The sequence below is a fragment of the Manduca sexta genome, chromosome 25 (genome assembly GCF_014839805.1).
Source record: "Manduca sexta isolate Smith_Timp_Sample1 chromosome 25, JHU_Msex_v1.0, whole genome shotgun sequence".
Lineage (NCBI taxonomy): Eukaryota > Metazoa > Arthropoda > Insecta > Lepidoptera > Sphingidae > Manduca > Manduca sexta.
The window spans coordinates 15002945-15022979 of NC_051139.1; the positions used below are offsets into that span (position 1 = coordinate 15002945).

Sequence of the window (20035 nt, forward strand, 5' to 3'; positions counted from 1 at the left end):
ATCTGTCATAGAATCTTTTTGACATTCGGATGTCAGTGCATTTTAGGTTAGCTTGTTGATGTAAGTTTTATTTTGCTGTGTATCATTACACTTATAATATGATTGAGATTTTAGAAAATTGCGGATAGATATGTACTTTAAGTGTAATTCCCTAAGCAGATTTAGTAGTTTGGAGCCACCATAAAACATTGTTGGCATACATATTCTATGGATTTTTCGCAAATCCTTTTCTAGTTCTTGTAGAGATTTCACCGGACAACATGAGCACTAGAGGCCTAACTAAGAAGGAGTTGGAGGAACTCCGCAAAAAAGAAGAGGAAGAGGCTGCGGCGCATGTATGTATTGATCTATTTGTTTTTCGGCAAAAGGAACTAATTCCTTGTCAAAACACATAACGACTCGGGTAAAGTCATCTTGTTTAAGTGCTACGAAAGGTAAATAAACCTTTTATAAAGAGGCTCATAGTATTTTTTGACAGAAGATGTTTGTGGTACTATAATCTGACTAAGAAAGCTTTTTAATATACAACCTTTGAACAATTATTTATTTACAATTTAATGAAATGTAGAAGTCCTGTTGGACTACCCTGAAGGGAATGGACGTAAATTAAATCTTTTAGCGTCCTATTATCCTTGACACAAAACAAGAGTATTTATAATTAGGCTGATGTTTGTAACTTTACATTATTTTCTCTTTTCTACAAGTTGATTTTTGTCCATAAATAAATTTCATTTGTGGTTTGTCTCTTACCTATTTTAAATTACACATATTCATCATGATTGTAGGTATTCAAAGAGTTTGTGGAGACATTTCAAGAAGTACCAAGCAGCACCAGCAAAGTCTGGGTGAAAGCAGGCACATATGATGCAGGAGCTCGCAGTAAGTAACCATATTTTTAATATAGGCACTTAGTGAGTGTCCACTCACCTAAGTAGGGGCTACAGTAAAATCTGACCCATTGGTAATAACAGCCCAATGGCAAGATCCTGCTTGAAGATCTATATAAACACCTATGTAAACATACCTCTTACAATGACACTGAATAAAGTGACATATTAGACAAAGTGACCAATTTATTAGCTATATCAACCAATTGTCGCATTTTTGTTTAAACCTGTAATATTGTTTTGGTCCTCATGGTGTTTCTCAGTCTTTCTGTTTTCCATTTTATGCAGTAACAATTACTGATGAAGGCGGCAAGATTTTTTATATCAAAATGTTTGTAAACAATTTTATTGCCATTTTGTTTGCAAACTAGTGTGCACATATAAATTAAAATGTATATCTTTGTATCCATCATCACATATTATAAAACATAGTCCCTGCTGTGTCTGTCTGTCGGTCTGAACACAATAAACTCAAACCTACCAAACTGTATACCTCTTTTATAATCATTGACAAAGATTCAATAAAGATTCTCTGTGATTAATTTGTAATTTGAAATCTCGGTATTGCTACTTCTTAATGTATTGCAATAACCAGATATATGTGTGTCAAAACACAGTCCAGTAAAGATTAAACATCTTATCAATTATCTTAAAAACATCCTTGTTTTATTGTAGAGGAAGACACCTCGGAACGTGGGAAACTTTACAAGCCAGTCTCACGGATAGATGAGAAGCGCACACACTCGGAAGCAGATGTGATCCGCAGCCTGGCACTGAAGTCGGACCCGCCGGGCCGCCCGCGCTCCAAACAGAAGGGGCAGGACAAGAAGAAGAGTAACTTGGAACTATTCAAAGAGGAATTGAGACAGTATGTAGATTAACACTCTTGAGATGTAAATGGAAATGAAAACTTAACTGCATTTAATTTGTATTTGCCAATTTCCTTGTTTAGGAATTACATCTGCAGAGCTATAAATTTAAATGTATATCTATATTTTAATTGAAATTGAATAGGATGTTTCTATAATTGCAGTAAATTCCTGATTGTATATAAGCTGAAAATATGCAAAATACTTAATATCACTATCAGTATTGGGTGTAATCAATTATGTGAAAATAAGTGTAGAATAATTATTTTCATTACCAGGATTCAGGAGGAGCGCAACGAGCGACACAAGTTCAAGAATGTGTTGCGCGAGCGCGGCGCGGGCGCAGGTGTGGGCCCCGCCGCGCTCGGCGCGCAGCCCGTGGAGCCGCTCGACGCGCTGCCCGACGTCGGCTCCTACGACAACGGCGACCCCAACACCACCAACCTGTATCTGGGCAACCTGAACCCTAAGGTATTTACTCTTTACATATACATACATCTATTTCATACAACCATGTGTAAAATTAAGACAACTTCTATAATTTTTCATTAAAGTTTATATAGTTTTACAATAGAATAGGCCAGTAGCTTGTCTGATGATTACCTGCACTTGTTGATTTCCCTTTAATATCAGAAACAAACAAAGTGGTGATGTTGACTGACCATATTAAAGACATAGCAACTGCTTATACATTTATATCTTCTAACTTTGAACTATACCTCTGCCATATTGTTTGTAGATAACAGAGCAGCAGCTAATGGAGATATTCGGGCGGTACGGTCCGCTGGCCAGCATCAAGATAATGTGGCCGCGCTCCGACGAGGAGAAGGCGCGCGGCAGAAACTGCGGCTTCGTCGCGTTCATGTCGCGGAAGGATGGTGAACGAGCGCTGAGATGCATCAATGGTAACTGATTCAACAAAACTAAATAATGAAGCTTCCTTTGTCAAGTTTTTTTTCTTCTAACAAGAGTATACTGCTCTGAATGAGTAGATATTAAAAGTGAGTTGCTTCATCTTCAGACAGTTTTGAGATTAAAATATGTATCTCAACTTTTTCTTCGAATTGAAAAACATTATATTATCTGTTGCTTGGTCATATGCAGATTCTCACTACTCAATATGCCATGAATATAGAAACATAGTTCTTTAAATAGTATGAAGTTCTAACTGCGAACTGTCCCCTGTAGGTAAGGAGGTGATGAGCTACGAGATGAAGCTGGGATGGGGCAAGGCGGTGGTGATCCCGCCAGTGCCGATCTACATCCCGCCGGCGCTGCTGCAGCCCAGCAAGCCGCCGCCACCGTCCGGTTTGCCCTTCAACGCACAGCCTCCCAAACACCTCATCAACAAGGTACCCACCGACCATTAAACTATAATGCAGGTTTGCCATTATTTTATGGCAAGATGTAATGAGACACGAGCTGGTATTTGGTCTGATGTATTCTATGTACAAATTGTGCTTATATACTAATGTGGTAAGTGATTTACGTGTGTTAACACTCATCCAAGCATCTACGTGATACTATGTGCGACGCTGTCGCTACACAGGGTACTTAAACAAGATACCATTCGACAATCGTAAATAAAATTTATGGGAGACTGTATCTATCTTATTGATAGGGTATATCATTCCCATACTTTTTTATTTGTATTAGCGTCCACGATTGTCTAAAGGCATCATCTCTGAAGCCCCTTATTTATCTAGAATGTGGAAATTGAACCTCGTATGCCATTCCTTAATTTCAACAGTTTGTAGTCCGGTCTATATAAGCTTTATTCATTTGTTTTTTAACTTACTAAATTACAAAGATTTATACAGATAGCCTTTAAAATAAAACCAGCATATTATTATATTTTGCTAGCAATCACCGTATACAAGGTGTTGAAACCCGCCATAGTGGCCCACGTAAGTGTGTCGCGGTCCGGGATCAGCCTGTGTATGTCCGGTTCGAATAGGTCGGCATAATTGTCGACTGCCGAGGGGTAATCATCTCTCGTCAGTCGACATTCTATTGGGCCCCACTCTACTTACCATCAGGTGTAGTGGGTCACTTTGATATGCAAGTATAAAAAAAAGAAATATCGTTAGAATTAAACATAATATATATTTTTAGATTCCGCGCGTGAGACCTGGCGAGTATTATCCTAGTGATCCAGAGGATCGGGAAACTTACGAACAGGTCAGTTATATTTTACCATACATACATACATCTATTATATAAAGCTGAAGAGTTTGTTTGTTTGTTTGAATGCGCTAATCACAGGAACTACTGGCTCGAACTTAAAAATTCTTTAAGTGTCGTATAGCTCACTCATCAAGCAAGGCTATATATCATTTGCTATGACCAATAGGAACACAGCAGTAATGAAAACTGTTGCAATCTTTAGCCCGGAAAACTTAAACACGTGGGTGGAGCCGCGGGCAAAAGCTAGTCGTTAAGGCGATACCTCAAGGTCCATTTTCATACATTTTGTTTCACCTTTAATCTGGGTAACTAAACAAGTATTGGCAAGTAAAGAATTTAAATTCACGTCTAGTTAGTGATTAGTTCTCGCAGTTGAAAGAAAAACGTAAAAATAATTAATAATCATGGATATTTCGGCCTTTAAAATTTAATATGACGAAATATACTTTGCTGACTTTGCAGCCACAAGCCCTAATGTTTATCAGTAAGGCGGTAATTGTGAAATAATTAAAATACTATATTTCAGATTTTATCACAATCTATAGTGAAAGTTGTGGTACCCACGGAGAGGTGAGTGTATTTTAATTGTTATAAAGTATAGCGTGTTAGTTTTATGCGGATAATTTTTATAACTTAAGTTTGGTCGGTTAAAAAGGCCACATAATAAATATTCAAACTATTAATGAATTCGTATGTATTTATATCCTATGATGTAATAGAAATAAATCTATCCTACTATCGTCAAAATATAATTATCAATACATACGTTTATAATCATTACAGTACATATAATCATACATTTTTATATTATTTTGTTGTATCATATTTTTATTCGTTTAATATTTATGTTTATTTTTTATAGAAATAAAACACTTTATTACTTTATATTTTCATTCTTTCTACCTTTTTGTGACTGAAAAATATTTTTACTCTTAATTTTTCTATAATTCCCTCAGGAACATTCTCATGCTAATCCATCGAATGGTGGAGTTCGTGATCCGCGAAGGTCCTATGTTCGAAGCGATCATCATGAACAAGGAGATCAACAACCCGTTCTTCCGTTTCCTGTTCGAGAACCAGTCGCCGGCACATGTGTACTATCGATGGAAGCTGTTCTCCATGCTGCAGGGGGACTCGCCCAAGCAGTGGTCCCTCGACGACTTCCGTATGTTTAAAGGTACTGGTAGCATAAAAGTGACAGTTTTACTCTAGTTTGAAGCAATTGTAATACGGTTTTGGACATCAGGGCTGCGAGAAACTTTCCGTAGTGCTAGTTTTGTTTCATCATCATCATCATCAGCCACATAAAGTCCACTGCTGAACATAGGCCTCCCCAAAAGATTTCCAGACGGACCTATCGAAAACGGCCTGCATCCAATGTGTTCTTGCGACCAGTTAGTTTTGTTTAATAAAAATACTATTGATGTTACTCATATTTATAAATGTCAACTATGAAGGGTTACACGGGGTAATTGAAAAAACAAATTAAGGCATTGATTACGTAAAGAATAGTTCTGTTTTACAGTCTTACTGGTATTTAAAACGAACATTGTCATTACAGATTTGAAAAATCATTTATAAATAGCTTAAAAAAATTGTTTTGTTGGGATCAGGTGGTTCAGTGTGGCGGCCGCCAGTGATGAACTTGTATACAGCTGGCATGCCCGACGAGTTCGTCGAGGAGGAGGACGCCAAGGACAACATTCGAGGCACGCTCTCCAACAAGTCAGTACCGTGTGCAAAACAATATGCGAATAGCATCTAGGGTTGTATACTACTTGGACCTTGTAGAGACGACGGATTTTCCGTGCTTTCCGGCTTTTTGCCATGCCTATTATTGTAATCAAATCTAACAGCTCATGTGATAGGACCCTTTCTTTTAATTTTATCCGTGGTGCTTTATAACTAGCTTATCCAGTTGTAAACGTTCCTATACTTGACGTTAAAATTCCTCCTTAGTTATTTATTTTGTCTCCCGCTTTGCTATGGAAGGAAGTGGACAACTAATATTTCCAACTGCTCCCTATCTGCCTATTTGATTTATGTTGTTGCGGGATAAGGACAAATTAGTTTTCCCTGAGAGTCGCCGAGCTTCACTACTCGGTGTCATAAAATGCATGCCACTGCTGATCTTGGCTTACAAGATTTGTAGTGGTGGGTGTGTGGACGGGAAAGTCTCTTAAATTAATAGTCAGTACCGTTTCCTACTTACAGAATAAAACTATGGTAAAATGTATTTTAATGTTAATTGTTGCTATCGGAAATGTTTTTTGGTTCCTTTGTACTATTGTAGGGTAAGTTCGAATTTCGTTCTAATAACGCTTCTAAAGCTGATAATGATAAGGTCCATAAAATCAAGTAAAGTCCCGATCAGTGTTAAGAAGAGCGAAATCCGTCATCCGGTATATACATAGGCACTGACACCGTTCCTTTCTGCCCAGTCATAGGGGCAGAATGGCGTCGCTGTCTATGTAGCTTAAACTAAAAAATAGCGAAAGCTTTGTGGTATTTTAGCGTTATACTATCTTACCCCTTATCCGATCTTAGCCGAATGTAGCTTATTATGTATGTATTGAATGGTAATGCATGCGATGTGTGTGTAGCCAGCGCGACCGGCTGGAGGAGCTGGTGCGGTCGCTGACGTGTATGTGTGTGTGTGTAGCCAGCGCGACCGGCTGGAGGAGCTGGTGCGGTCGCTGACGTGTATGTGTGTGTGTGTAGCCAGCGCGACCGGCTGGAGGAGCTGGTGCGGTCGCTGACGTGTATGTGTGTGTGTGTAGCCAGCGCGACCGGCTGGAGGAGCTGGTGCGGTCGCTGACGTGTATGTGTGTGTGTGTAGCCAGCGCGATCGGCTGGAGGAGCTGGTGCGGTCGCTGATGTGTATGTGTGTGTGTGTAGCCAGCGCGATCGGCTGGAGGAGCTGGTGCGGTCGCTGACGTGTATGTGTGTGTGTGTAGCCAGCGCGATCGGCTGGAGGAGCTGGTGCGGTCGCTGACGTGTATGTGTGTGTGTGTGTAGCCAGCGCGATCGGCTGGAGGAGCTGGTGCGGTCGCTGACGTGTATGTGTGTGTGTGTAGCCAGCGCGATCGGCTGGAGGAGCTGGTGCGGTCGCTGACGTGTATGTGTGTGTGTGTAGCCAGCGCGATCGGCTGGAGGAGCTGGTGCGGTCGCTGACGTGTATGTGTGTGTGTGTAGCCAGCGCGATCGGCTGGAGGAGCTGGTGCGGTCGCTGACGTGTATGTGTGTGTGTGTAGCCAGCGCGATCGGCTGGAGGAGCTGGTGCGGTCGCTGACGTGTATGTGTGTGTGTGTAGCCAGCGCGATCGGCTGGAGGAGCTGGTGCGGTCGCTGACGTGTATGTGTGTGTGTGTAGCCAGCGCGATCGGCTGGAGGAGCTGGTGCGGTCGCTGACGTGTATGTGTGTGTGTGTAGCCAGCGCGATCGGCTGGAGGAGCTGGTGCGGTCGCTGACGTGTATGTGTGTGTGTGTAGCCAGCGCGATCGGCTGGAGGAGCTGGTGCGGTCGCTGACGTGTATGTGTGTGTGTGTAGCCAGCGCGATCGGCTGGAGGAGCTGGTGCGGTCGCTGACGTGTATGTGTGTGTGTGTAGCCAGCGCGATCGGCTGGAGGAGCTGGTGCGGTCGCTGACGTGTATGTGTGTGTGTGTAGCCAGCGCGATCGGCTGGAGGAGCTGGTGCGGTCGCTGACGTGTATGTGTGTGTGTGTAGCCAGCGCGATCGGCTGGAGGAGCTGGTGCGGTCGCTGACGCCGGCGCGCGCGGCGGTGGGCGCGGCCATGGCGTGGTGCCTGGAGCACGCGGAGGCGGCCGGCGAGGTCGCCGCCTGCCTCGCCGAGGCGCTGGCCGGCGACTCCACGCCGCCGCACAAGCGCATCGCAAGACTCTACCTGCTCTCCGACATCCTGCACAACGCCGGCGCCAAGCTCACCAACGCCAGCGCCTTCCGCGCCGCGTGAGTCTCAAACACAACCTCAAACTGCTCCTAAATTAGTATAGTAATAATATTAGGTTTATGAGAACAATATAAAACTTATCAAGTTGCGATTGAAATCACAATTTTAAATTAAATACACTTGTAATATATTTCTATTTTATTTCAGCCTATGACTATCATATTATTTTAGTTAATTTAATATAAGGATATACTCATATCTCATATATATTTCGAGAACAAAGTCTGGTAACTTTGTGAAAAGTTGTATGTTTATGTAGAATTGATCAGGCGAGAAAATCGAGAAAAAAGATTTTCAATTGATTTAGAACCAATATTATAATTTTTTTGAAAAACAAAACATAAAGTATCGCGTCATGTTCAGTTTCCAGCAGCGACTGGTAGAGATCATGCGGCACTCACACCTGGCGTGGGCGCGCATGACTTCACGTCTGCAGCAGGAAGGCTTCCGCGCCAGGGTCACACGCATCCTGCAGGCCTGGGCCGACTGGGCTGTCTACCCCACCGACTTCCTGTTGCATATTAATGACGTATTCCTCGGTCAGGATAAGGTATGTGGTGAGCCTTTGATTAGAGTTCTTATTCACGATGTTATTTTGTTAAATTATATAATATAGATACTGATAATGTTTTCATTTTTATTCTTAATCAGTAGACACTGGTATAATAATGTAAAGTTTTTGACTAATGACAGTTATTAAATAGTAGAAATAATTGAGCGCTATATTTTGTTTGGCGTAGACTAGCGCGGCGCCCGAGGCGGAGAGCTGTGCGGCGGCGGGGTCCGGCGCGGACAGCGGCGGCGCCTCCCCCGCGCGCTCCTCCGCCTCCGAGGAGTCGTGGGAGGGAGGCACGCGCGGCCCGCTCGACGGCGCCGCGCTGCGCCGCCTCGCCGCCACGCGACGTGCACGCGCCCGCACACGCGCCCGCCGCTGCGCACGCGCACGCACCCGCCATCGCGCACGCCACGCACACTTCCACTGCCGACATCGACGGCGTGCCCGGTATACACGATACACATTACACTTACTACATACTATGTAATATATCAAAATAATATACTAAAAAAAACTAGGAAAAGTAACTTATTTTTAGGTGACAACTAATATTTTTTTATTGTTTAATGAAATTAACATTAACCAAGAAATTATTTTCAACACTATAATTATGTCAAACATGTTAAAAATAATATGTTTTTGACAGTGGATGAGGACATAGACGGCATTCCCCTGGAGCTGGAGGGCGGGTCGGAGGCGGAGGCGCGCGCGCCGGCGGCGGGGTTCGTGCCGTCGCGCTGGGAGACCGTGGAGCCCGCGCCCGCGCCCGCGCACGCGCCCGCGCCCGCCGCCGCCAGCCCGCCGCCCGCGCACCACGACGACGACGACGAGCGCGCCGCACTCGCCAACATGCACACCGACAAGTACGCACCCTGCTGCCAATCTTATAAACAGTACATTACGTCAACAAGTCACCAAATATAATCGCTAAACCCACTGCGCTTGATCATAATAAACATATACCTCGTACGGAAATATCAATGATTTTATATATCATGAATGTACTGAATCGATTATGTTCAATCGTTTAAATATGTATTTATTTTAAATATTACGACAGTAACGACGAGCAGTGTCTGAAACGTGAGACCCTCCGCGAGATCGAGGTGCGCGTGCTGAAGTACGCGGACGAGCTGGAGGCGGGCGTGAGGGCGCGCCGGCCCGGCCTCGCGCAGCATCAGCAGATACAGCACTACAGGCGGAAACTCATCAAGAAGGTAAGAGGTCAACAGTAAATTACGTAACTCAAAAAATTTGCTATTGATAAATAAATTAAATGAGGAGCTTATAAAAGTGTTCCAGGGGTTTCATTGTTAGAGACTATTTGCCAACAAATCGTAATGGTTTACTGTAACTACACCAAATTTTCTGCCTGCAAAACACGCCATCACCATCACGCAATTTGGACTCCCATATTAGAAATGTCAAAAAAATGTGACAGCACGTGTCAAAATCATGAAACTCGTGGGACTTCATTTATTGACCCTAATCAATTGTGCCCGATTTGGGTGTTTACACCTATGTGCCTGTGATTGTCAAACAGTATTTCAAACAACGTCAAAGCTATTTCTATCAGTTTGATAAAATTTATTTTGGCAAATAGTTTCATTCTCTGTGCTCATACTTCCTCAAATGAACACTGTTTCACCTTATTGAACCTATGTCTAAATTAGTTAGAGTTGTTACGAAATCGTTATACAATGTGTTTGGTGGCAGGCGGCGCGGGAGGCGCGGGAGGCGCGAGAGGCGCGGGAGGCGCGCGAGGGGCGCGAGGAGCGCACCGCCTCGCCCGAGCTGCGCCGGCGCTCGCCCGCCGAGGACGACGAGTATTCCACGTCTGTACCTCACTAACGGCCCTTTTCAAAAATCAATACCATCAGAATCTTCTATCCGATCCCGTGATTTTAAACCAAGCCAAATTAGTCCTTTTATATTTATAAGGATATAAAAAAAATATTTGTTCTGATTATTATTTGGATCGGTTATTGGAAACGGCCGTAATTGTATTTTATACGAAAATATCTCAATTCGGATTCCAAGAAGATCCATTTGTTCGTTTATGCCCCATGTTATAAAAAATATAAAAAACAGACGAGTAAAAAACCGACTCTCGATTTATAGCATCTTCTGTAAGAATACTAAACAGTTTGATACACGATAATAAAAGTTATCTATTGCATTACAGCACATCATCCAAAAAGTCTAAAAAATCAAGGGAACCGTCGTTGTCACCACCACCAAAGAAATCTCGATACAGGTACTATTTTTTATATCCTTGTTTTTATACTACAGCTTCCACCGTTTATCAGTAATTCTGTCAATGTTCGGTAGTTTCGTTATACAGATTTTTTTTATAAATAAATAATCAGTATCATAATTTAGGTAAAAATTCTAGAATTAATCATTATTTACGTGAAAGCAAGTAGCAGTGTTAAATATTTAAAACCTTTTTTATTCCCAGCGATCGCAGAAGTCGATCCCGTTCGAGATCACGTGATAGGGAAAGAGACCGCGATAGATCTCGGGAGCGCGACCGGGAACGAGATAGAGAGAGGGAGAAAGAGCGTGAACGCGAACGCGAGAGAGAAAGAGAGAGGCGAAGACGCTCGCCCGCCACGCCTCCAGCACACCACCACCGGAAGCACAGCAAACACGCCAAATACAAGTACTAATATTTAATGGTAGATGGCGTTAATACGAATTAAGAATATCGCTTTTGTAAGATAAAATATATCGAAAATTATATCAGAAGTTGTTTTATTTTCTTCACAGAAGTGTTCTAGCAAATGTTAATGTAGTAAATCGCAATATGATATGATCAACACATTGAAACTAGTTTGTACTGATACGTGAAAATACTATCGTTTTGTGAGTCTGGCACTGAGTACTGACTATAGCCCTTTACAATGAAGATTACATTATTGTGGCAAGAGGTTATTCATAACTCAATTTAGTATTTAAGTTTTAGTACTCAATTTAGTATTCGAGTTTTCTGAGACCACCACACACACACCAGACCAGCGGTTCTAACTCTGAGCTCAACTTGGTAGTCGTCCGTGCACCCCCTGGAGAATGATCATTTAGACGTATAAAACTGATTAAAATCGCCTTATAGGCAATGTTGAACATCAAATTACTGTCGATATAGAAGTTTCGGTGCATGACCGCCTGCAGATCTATTGTATATCAGTTTAACCATTGAGGAATCGCAAATAATATTTCATTGCTGGGTTCCGATTATTTCAAATGGATTAGAATCGCAATAAAATATTGGGTCATGGATGGTATCGTCAGTTCAGATAGGGTATGGCTAGGAACGTATGAGGATGTACTGGTGATACAAACTGAGTTCACTTTTAACCTCACTCTAGGTACTTAACTTTTTTTATCCGAGCCACAAAGACGTTATAGTTCTTCAGACCGCAACGTGAATTCATTGACCTGGAGGCTCTATAAAAGTTATAAAAAAATCGGTTTATTTATTTTAATAAAAAGTTCACACTTAACTAAATATTATTATTAGTGAAGCATACAGCTCAAGTAATCTTTGGAAAAGTTTCCTTAAATTGTCATTTTGAAAACAGCTAGGTTTACAAAAGCTTGGTGGTCCGTATGTAAATTCTCGTTGGGCCACGTGATGACAATAGGTCCTTTAGTATCTGTGATATCCTGATACATTTGTACTCTAAGAGACTTCCTGTGGCACTAATAAGGCGCTAAAATCCAAGTTTAGGTTAGGATAAGAAACCTAATTTCATTTTAATGTCAGCTTGATGTGGTTCAAGATATTATCCCGCTGTTTGAAGTAGATTATATCACCTATATTTATGCTTTTACCTATATTTTATAATCTTTACTAGTATTAAATATGCGGAAATGTTTTGGTTTTGTCTTTCCTACACAAGATATTGTAGGTTACTTTATGTCCTGGATAAATGCATAAACTGGCGGACGTTTTAACTCTTATTGTTGGCGACGCGCCGACCCCTTAGATGGTGCAAAGTGACTACAAAGCGATTAGTGATAGTGAAATAAGGTAAATTGAAAATTTTATGTCTATTTTTGGTTATTACTTGTAGTGTTTATGTATAGTTGATTTGATTGTGTATTCGGATAGCGCTCATTGTAAGCTTTGATGTATAAGATGTACCTGTGCGTTCTATAACTTAATAAATAATCGCCAATAATGTCAAATGCCAAAACACAATTATCGTAGAAATTGGGTCGATCGGTCGCGGCTCTCTTTACGGTATAGCCGCGACCCACATAAGCTAACGCGTGCGATTTGTTATTATGCGTTCAATCATCAATGGGATCAAGAATTCAAGAAACAAGAAAACTCAAGACTGGAAACTCTTCAAGTCTGAAGACTCCTCAGAACTGAAGACTCTCCTTAAGACGGAAGGCATCCTGAGAAGAGTAAAGGGGGCGGGGTGGCATATGGCCTATAGGGTGGCATTTGGCACGGCATTAATAGTTTCTTATATACAATTTCTTATTTGCCGTCTCCCTACACTACACTCCTACTTCATCTGCCGCTGTTCAGGTATTAACTACATAAAAACCACACAGAGCTACAGTTACACCACGCTTTTTAAGGCATCAATCACAGCAACGTGGGAAAATATAACGGGCTGGGTACCGGCAGCAGTTTTTCAACTTAGTTAAACGCCCAGCAGCCGAAAGTACCTAAGGTCTTCCGGCAACCCAACACTTATAAGACATAGCACTGAGGTTTATAAAAGAAAAAAACACAAATAAAAGGCTGCATGATATATTTGTATCCAAATAAACAATTCATTAAAATCATTGTAAATATATTTGCACTTCTAAGCTACACGAAATAAAAAAAAATACATTTGATATATAAAATGAGGACACGAAACATTTTGTATAATTTATAAATTAATCTCATATGCTCTTTAGTTTATGCGTAAAATAATATCAATTAATAGCTACTCGTTATGTGGTTTCGATTTGTTAAAACATTCGATAAGAATTATATTTTTTCTGGAAATACCGCTAGAGAGCTACATATTTGAAGTAACTATATTTAATCCAAAAAGTCTAATACGCTTACGGCGGTATAAAATCAACATTATAAAATACTTCGGAATTGTAGTGTAAAAATAAATAAATATCTCTTTATTTAGGTAACTACCAGAGCATGTGCAGTTATCGATTGTTATTTGACAACTACATCTTTAACAATTTAAAAAATACAAGTTTTTTATGAACTTAATGTGCCATTATTCCAACGTTAACGTATTAGACTCTAGAAATTTTATGATTAAAATTAAAAATTATGAGAATTTCATTCAATCCCGTGTAACAATTCACACATGTCTATAGGTTGATATTATTATTGTATTATAATTTAATTTTCAAATTTTTTTACAGAACTATTCACACTTACGCCTTTATTTCGAGATCACATTCCCTAATTGTTCTACCGAAACACCAATGTTTTAAGCCGCCATCAATTTCAAACATCTACGAACAACCATCACTTTTCCCTAAATTTAATATGTAAAATTTCACGCATTTACATGACTAGCCATGCTGGGCGTCTACTACACCCCACAATTCAAGTAACAGTACCACACAGCAGTCGAGAAAGATGAAAATCTTGAGTTCAAAATATTGCGTCATAGAGAATACAGAAGTCTCGACTTTATAGCTTCTGCTTGCATAGTCTGATCTTCCACTGATTTACTTTTACTTTAATGGTTATTTAACCGTAACTTTTGGCAATGTTTATCGTTTTCTTTTTATTATTTGGTGCAGGGGATTTCGCTGTCTTCGATTGCCACGCCGTCTCTCAGCTATATTGCTATAATTTCAAAGCATTTCAGCCTTTAATACACGATAATTCTTGATTCATTACCTAGTAATAACGCGTTTTATATCTTTGTATGTTAATGAAGCATCCAGCGTTATCATAGCCTCGCAAGCATTCCGTTATCGATTACATTTTACCTAATTACACGGTGCCAACATATCGATATCCTGAATTCTCGTTCACTTATCAAACCATTGACATTAATACTTCTGTAAACCTTTTCTGATGTGAACGAGAATTTAAAATGTACACTAAAACAATGATGATAATTTTAAAATTTACACAAACATACATTTTCGAGTTATTCACTATTTATAATCGCAAATATATTATACACGATAGAAATAATACTGAAATTGATTAACACATAATAACGTAAAACACAAAATAAATTCTTTAATTATTGTAAACATGTGACGATATTTGATTAAATTCCTTACAATAACCTTACATAGCCTCGTGTGTAAAACTAGCTACTATTTGGACATTAGTATTACAGTTTTTGTATATTCTAAAGAGCGTTTCCGAGGCGCCATATTAGATAACTGAAATGTCGATCACACATAGATTATATATATAGAAACAAAAAAAAATATTTCAGAAACAATAAATAACTCAATAAGAGGAAGGTAGGCAGTGAAATCAAAGAGAACACAATAATAAAAAATATAGATAGAATACAAAAGCGAGTATAGCGTGCAATATAAGAACTAATATCAGAAAGCCAATATGGCGTCTCGTTTATATCTAACTACAAAATGTTTAAACGTTATGCTGTTGCTAATCTACCCGTAGCGCAGGAATGTAAAAAAATATAATTCGTTTAATCACAGTTTATCGTAATTCACGGATCAGTTCTATTCGTAGTGGAGGTGTGCGGTTTCGTTACGATTGTCGCTTGATAGACTATAAGATACTTTATTACCTTCGTCTATAGGAATTGCTTGCGTATGCAGTGATAGTATTGGGGTTCATTACCGAACATGTTGTCATAACTTAAATTTTCATTAAGAAATTAATTTACAAGTTGAACCAAGTTACGTAAACCTTGATGATTTTAACACATACCACTGCATATACATACGAAGGTCTTGCAAATTACATAGAATATTTTCTACATTCAAAAAATTTCTAGATTCTTGCCGTAATTTTGTAGGTTATCAAAACATTTTCGGATGCCTATGGTCCACTATTTATAGGAGAATCAAATTAAAAAAGGCATAGGAATTTGTACTAGTCACTGTGATTTAATACATATGTAATAAATTCATTTTTTTCAATTCCATTTGGTGTAAATTGTTTAGAGATTGTTTATCTTCAAAACGTCATCAATTTTAATAGTAAATTGTAAAAAAATTGATAGAAATCATTTTTACTTTATTGGGTTACAAAGGTCGTCTATTTTTTATTTCTTTTTTGTAAATTTGGCATTAATTATATTGGCTTTTAAATAAGTAAAATTCAAATAACGAAAGGAAATGTTACTATGTTAGAAATACATCTTGCGGTTATTTGACACTTACTGTTACATGCGGCCCACCTGATGTAGTGTTCCTATATTAGTGTATTATCTATGGTAAAGTGGTTACCATAGCCTATAATCGTTTGCGATATTATAGGATTTGTTTGCAAGTTATGGACCTAGTAAAGTCATTTTAAGCCCATTTAGACGAACCCAATATTGTTAATTTTCTTGGATTATGATTAACATGTTCCAATGGATCCTAAATATATAAAGAGTCACTTAGAAATTTATAAAATTACACCAATACTAACATTTATCGACTCTTAACGCGAAAATTTCCAATTAATTTGTTTTCAAATTGACGTGACTACTATCCTACTATATAATAGGTACCATTCATTAAAATTAATCACAGGAATTGAAACAGCTAAGCTAAGGCTACACAGTATACAGACTATAAAATTTTAAGCCTACATACACTTACACGAATGAGTATCGGTGAGTGGACAGTTACGAAATTAAAAATAAATTATAGCCTTTGCCAATTAATATCGATAAAAATAATCGATGAAGATCTACCCATTTCAAATACATAATTTCTTTTAGCGCTTTATAATATTAAGCTATTTTTATTTAATTGAAGTAATGTCCACTCATCACTACTCAGTTACATATATTTACACATTATTATCGGTGAAGGCCATGGTTTCCAACTAGCTGTAATCTGACATTGCGCTCACACGCTCTAACTACGAGTCTACGTCGCTACGTCGTGAATCTATCCGACAACTCGATACTATAATCGATATAAATATTCGAATCTTAAAGAATATTATTCGAATTCTTATTTATAAGAACTTATGTTCCAGTTCACAATTACGGGTCTTATCATAGACTGTCGATAAAATCTAGGAGGTGATTGTCCATAAGAATACGAAACTATTATATTACTACTGAGTATTTTTGTCTTTATCGATTCTGTCATATATTAGTATCGAGCATCGACTAATTTTGTATGTGTAACATTAGTCTTGTTAGTAAAATATATAGTTCCTCTTGATTAGCATAAGGCGTAATATATAAAGAATAACTTTGAGCGCGTCTCAATTTTTACTAAAGATTATAATTGTCTTTTAATTGTTTAATTAATACTATTCGTTATAATAAGCCGTCCACATATAACACTGTTATTAAGATTTAGTTAATTCAAAACAATTTCATATAGCGTCTGATATATTTCATGTCTTGAAAGCGTGTCAAAGCGCAAAACTTTATTTCGACACCTTGTATCGAAAACATACTTTTGTTACACAAAAGCAAAATAATAATTTATTAGATCTCTTCCTCAATATTGCGTGTTGTGAGTACAACAAAACACAACTATGACGATTATTACCTCATCTTGTTCGCTTAAAACCATTTTACGTCTAATTGCATAATACAATTGTAGTTTAAAGGTACTCACTGTCACGCAATACCATGATATGTACGCAAGGTCAACACAAAACAACCGTCGGTGTAACCCGTGTGTGCTTGGTGTCGGTGCGTGCGCGTGCGTCACCTCCAGGCGCGGCGCGGGGCGGCGCGGCGGCGCGTCCCGGCGAGCCCGGCGCCGACCACGGTCATCTGTACTGCCGGATCCGCCAGCACCGTACACGCCCGTCACTGGAAACATCATACACTCAGAACAACACTGGAATACACATGCTACCGCAACCATACTCCTTTAATATAGCCATGCTAATGTTTAACTCATGTAAATTAGTTAACCACGCTAATAGTATTGAAATCATTTAACAAACCAACTATAGTAAAGTAGTATGTTGTTTGATAGCATGTGTGTTGTATGACACCATCGACATGTGCAGCAAGCTAATGTGGACAACAGAGCCGCGGTCAGGTGCGGTGAGGACACACAGGAGGGTTAGTTACAAACCGCTACACTAATAGTATTGCTGCAATCATAATCTATTGAATGGGGATGAATGGAAATATCTTCTACACATTGACTTTATTTTCAATTTTGCCGCATTAGTCTTTACTCTCAACTCTTCAAAGCAAATACAACCCAAAACACTTACAGTAGTTAGAAGAAAGAAACTTCGTTCAGAAGAACAAGCTATATATTTATCGACAGAGAAGCTCAGCACGGTGTTAGCATTATGAATGGCGATATAAAAGCGGCGGCGTCGTGTGCTCGTGGCAACACAGCAAGGTAGTGACGGATAATACTTATCGACAATTATTAGAATAATATCGAATAAGTTTCTTTATTTGTGTAAATAGACCTCCTATTAAACAAAAGCTATTATTCGTTGTGAGCACAATACACTTAAAAATATATTAAAATATCGACTTGTAAGATATGATAATTATCGATATTTTGAACCTAAATGAATAATAATTTTGTAATAAATACAGAAAAAAAAGGCCGAAAATAAATAAAAAATGATATTGATATCTACCGTGACATAGCGAATACGATGATTGTTATATTCGATATCTTAATGCAGTTGTTAGTAGCAAACAAAAAAACGTTAGCACACGAACACGCTGTAACTAGCAACGAGTGAAAGCTGGAACCAATCTTAAAGGCGTTTTGGAAGGCAGAAACATCGATATGATTACTAATTACTGTTAATGAGGTTTTATGTCGATATTAGATTTTTCTGATGTAGGTCTTGTTTGCAAATACTGCTGCCAGTTTTATTAGCTGGGAGCATTCGTATGTCTATACGAATCCTTCTCAGAAACTAATGGGACATTCTGACATTGGGACTTTTGAAATTATGTTATGATTATGATTGTTTTAAACTTGATAGTATGATATCAGAACGTAACCTGTCACAGACAGATACAATGTTTTGTATTTGTCCACGAGTTTGAGAATGATAAAAAAACAGCCAGGGAATAATTATATTAATTAACTTTTACCTTTAGAATTGTATAGCCTTTAAAACCGATTCCACAGTTCTTTTGGTTATTTTGCACGCTTGTGACATCTAGTGAGAATGAGCACTGCGCTGGATTCTAGCGACATCTATTGGCCAATTTATACAAATAGCTAACCGATCAAACTACGTGTTATTTACACGTTAAAATGCTCAAAACAAAACATTTCTCCTCTTAAGTTGCAGTTTAATTTTGGATATACAAAATCTGTTTTAATCTTCTTATAAAACAATTCTGTTTTATAAAGGAATCATTAAATTTTTATATAATGCCTCAAAAATCTTATATTTTTTTCTTTTTTACATATTATGTAGGCAATGAGGGTAGTATATCTTTCCGTGTAATTTTAGACTTAAATTATCTGATCTCTTTTCAAGAGTTTTGTTTGGAAGTAATAAACGAGCGTTAACACAAGTAAGCATAAAATCAGTGTTCACGAATTGTACTGTGCTTGTGAAACAATGTGCTTGGAAAACAGTGGCATAAATATTTCTCACAGAGATTTTCTCTATCAAAGTGCAATCTTAAGAGGAGTATGCGTGTGACATAAGGTTGACAATGGCACAAACGTGTTGTAACGTGCGGCGGCGCGGGCGGGGCGGGCGGGGGGGGGGGGGGGGGCGGCGCCGCTCACTCCGAGCACACTCGCCACGCGCGCACGTCGCCGCCGCTGCAACACACCGACGCTTGTACCCGCGGGCTACTACACCTACACTTATATCGACAAGGGACTCGACACCTTTATCAAGGTATTCTATCTATATATATAAAATTAATCCCTATTCCCTTGGTCACGCCATCACGCGTGAACGGCTGGACCGATATCACTAATTTTTTTTCTTCTGTTATTGTCAGGAGAAGGTTCTTATGAAAGAAAAATTCAAAAAATTGCGCAAAATTTAAAAATTAAGAAAACTTAACGACAATATTAATTTTACATAACGGTCAGTGGTTTTAAATAACTGTCAGCGATCGACAGAATGCGCGCGTGCATTCATAGTTAAGACAGGACGCCTGTCAGGTCAGCTAGTTCGGGATATTTTGTAATTATTTTATTGCTTTTCCGTGACACTCCACCAGATACCCTTTGAACCGTAACAAGTAGTCGGTTGGTTTATTTATGTAAATGCATCTTTTGACAGCGAGAAAATTCATGAAAACATGTCGATTGCTTAGATAACAATAAATTGAAGCAGTTTTCTGGATGACCTGCGATGGCACCGAAATTGTTGACTATTACGCTGAATTGATAAATTTATACTATATAAAAGCTGGAAGAGTTTGTTTGTTTGTTTGTTTGTTTGTTT

General features: G+C 39.0%; 2 protein-coding genes across 2 annotated transcripts in view; both read left to right on the forward strand.

The window, feature by feature from the left end:
* Window positions 1-18: 18 nt before the first annotated feature.
* LOC115441489 (U2 snRNP-associated SURP motif-containing protein) overlaps window positions 19-20035 on the forward strand; it is a 36196-nt gene continuing 16179 nt past the window's right edge. The window contains exons 1-8 of the mRNA XM_037442690.1: window positions 19-335; window positions 786-879; window positions 1563-1755; window positions 2035-2227; window positions 2496-2661; window positions 2945-3108; window positions 3872-3937; window positions 4470-4513. Of these exons, the coding sequence (XP_037298587.1) occupies window positions 261-335; window positions 786-879; window positions 1563-1755; window positions 2035-2227; window positions 2496-2661; window positions 2945-3108; window positions 3872-3937; window positions 4470-4513 (995 nt within the window). The 5' untranslated portion in view covers window positions 19-260. The remainder of the gene's footprint in view (window positions 336-785; window positions 880-1562; window positions 1756-2034; window positions 2228-2495; window positions 2662-2944; window positions 3109-3871; window positions 3938-4469; window positions 4514-20035) is intronic.
* Window positions 7740-11220, forward strand: LOC115441490 (zinc finger CCCH domain-containing protein 13). Its single transcript, XM_037442695.1, has 8 exons — window positions 7740-7912; window positions 8277-8463; window positions 8654-8916; window positions 9116-9332; window positions 9530-9686; window positions 10186-10304; window positions 10655-10726; window positions 10931-11220. Exons 2-8 carry the CDS (start codon window positions 8438-8440, stop codon window positions 11139-11141), a joined length of 1065 nt encoding a protein of 354 aa, XP_037298592.1. The 5' UTR covers window positions 7740-7912; window positions 8277-8437; the 3' UTR covers window positions 11142-11220.

Excerpts from the sequence above, each read along its gene's own strand:
- LOC115441490 (XM_037442695.1), top strand. The coding sequence starts at position 8,438 with ATGACGTATTCCTCGGTCAGGATAAG. Across the intron at positions 8,917-9,115 it reads CGACATCGACGGCGTGCCCG|TGGATGAGGACATAGACGGC; the intron begins GTATACACGATA and ends TGTTTTTGACAG. Across the intron at positions 9,687-10,185 it reads GGCGGAAACTCATCAAGAAG|GCGGCGCGGGAGGCGCGGGA; the intron begins GTAAGAGGTCAA and ends GTTTGGTGGCAG.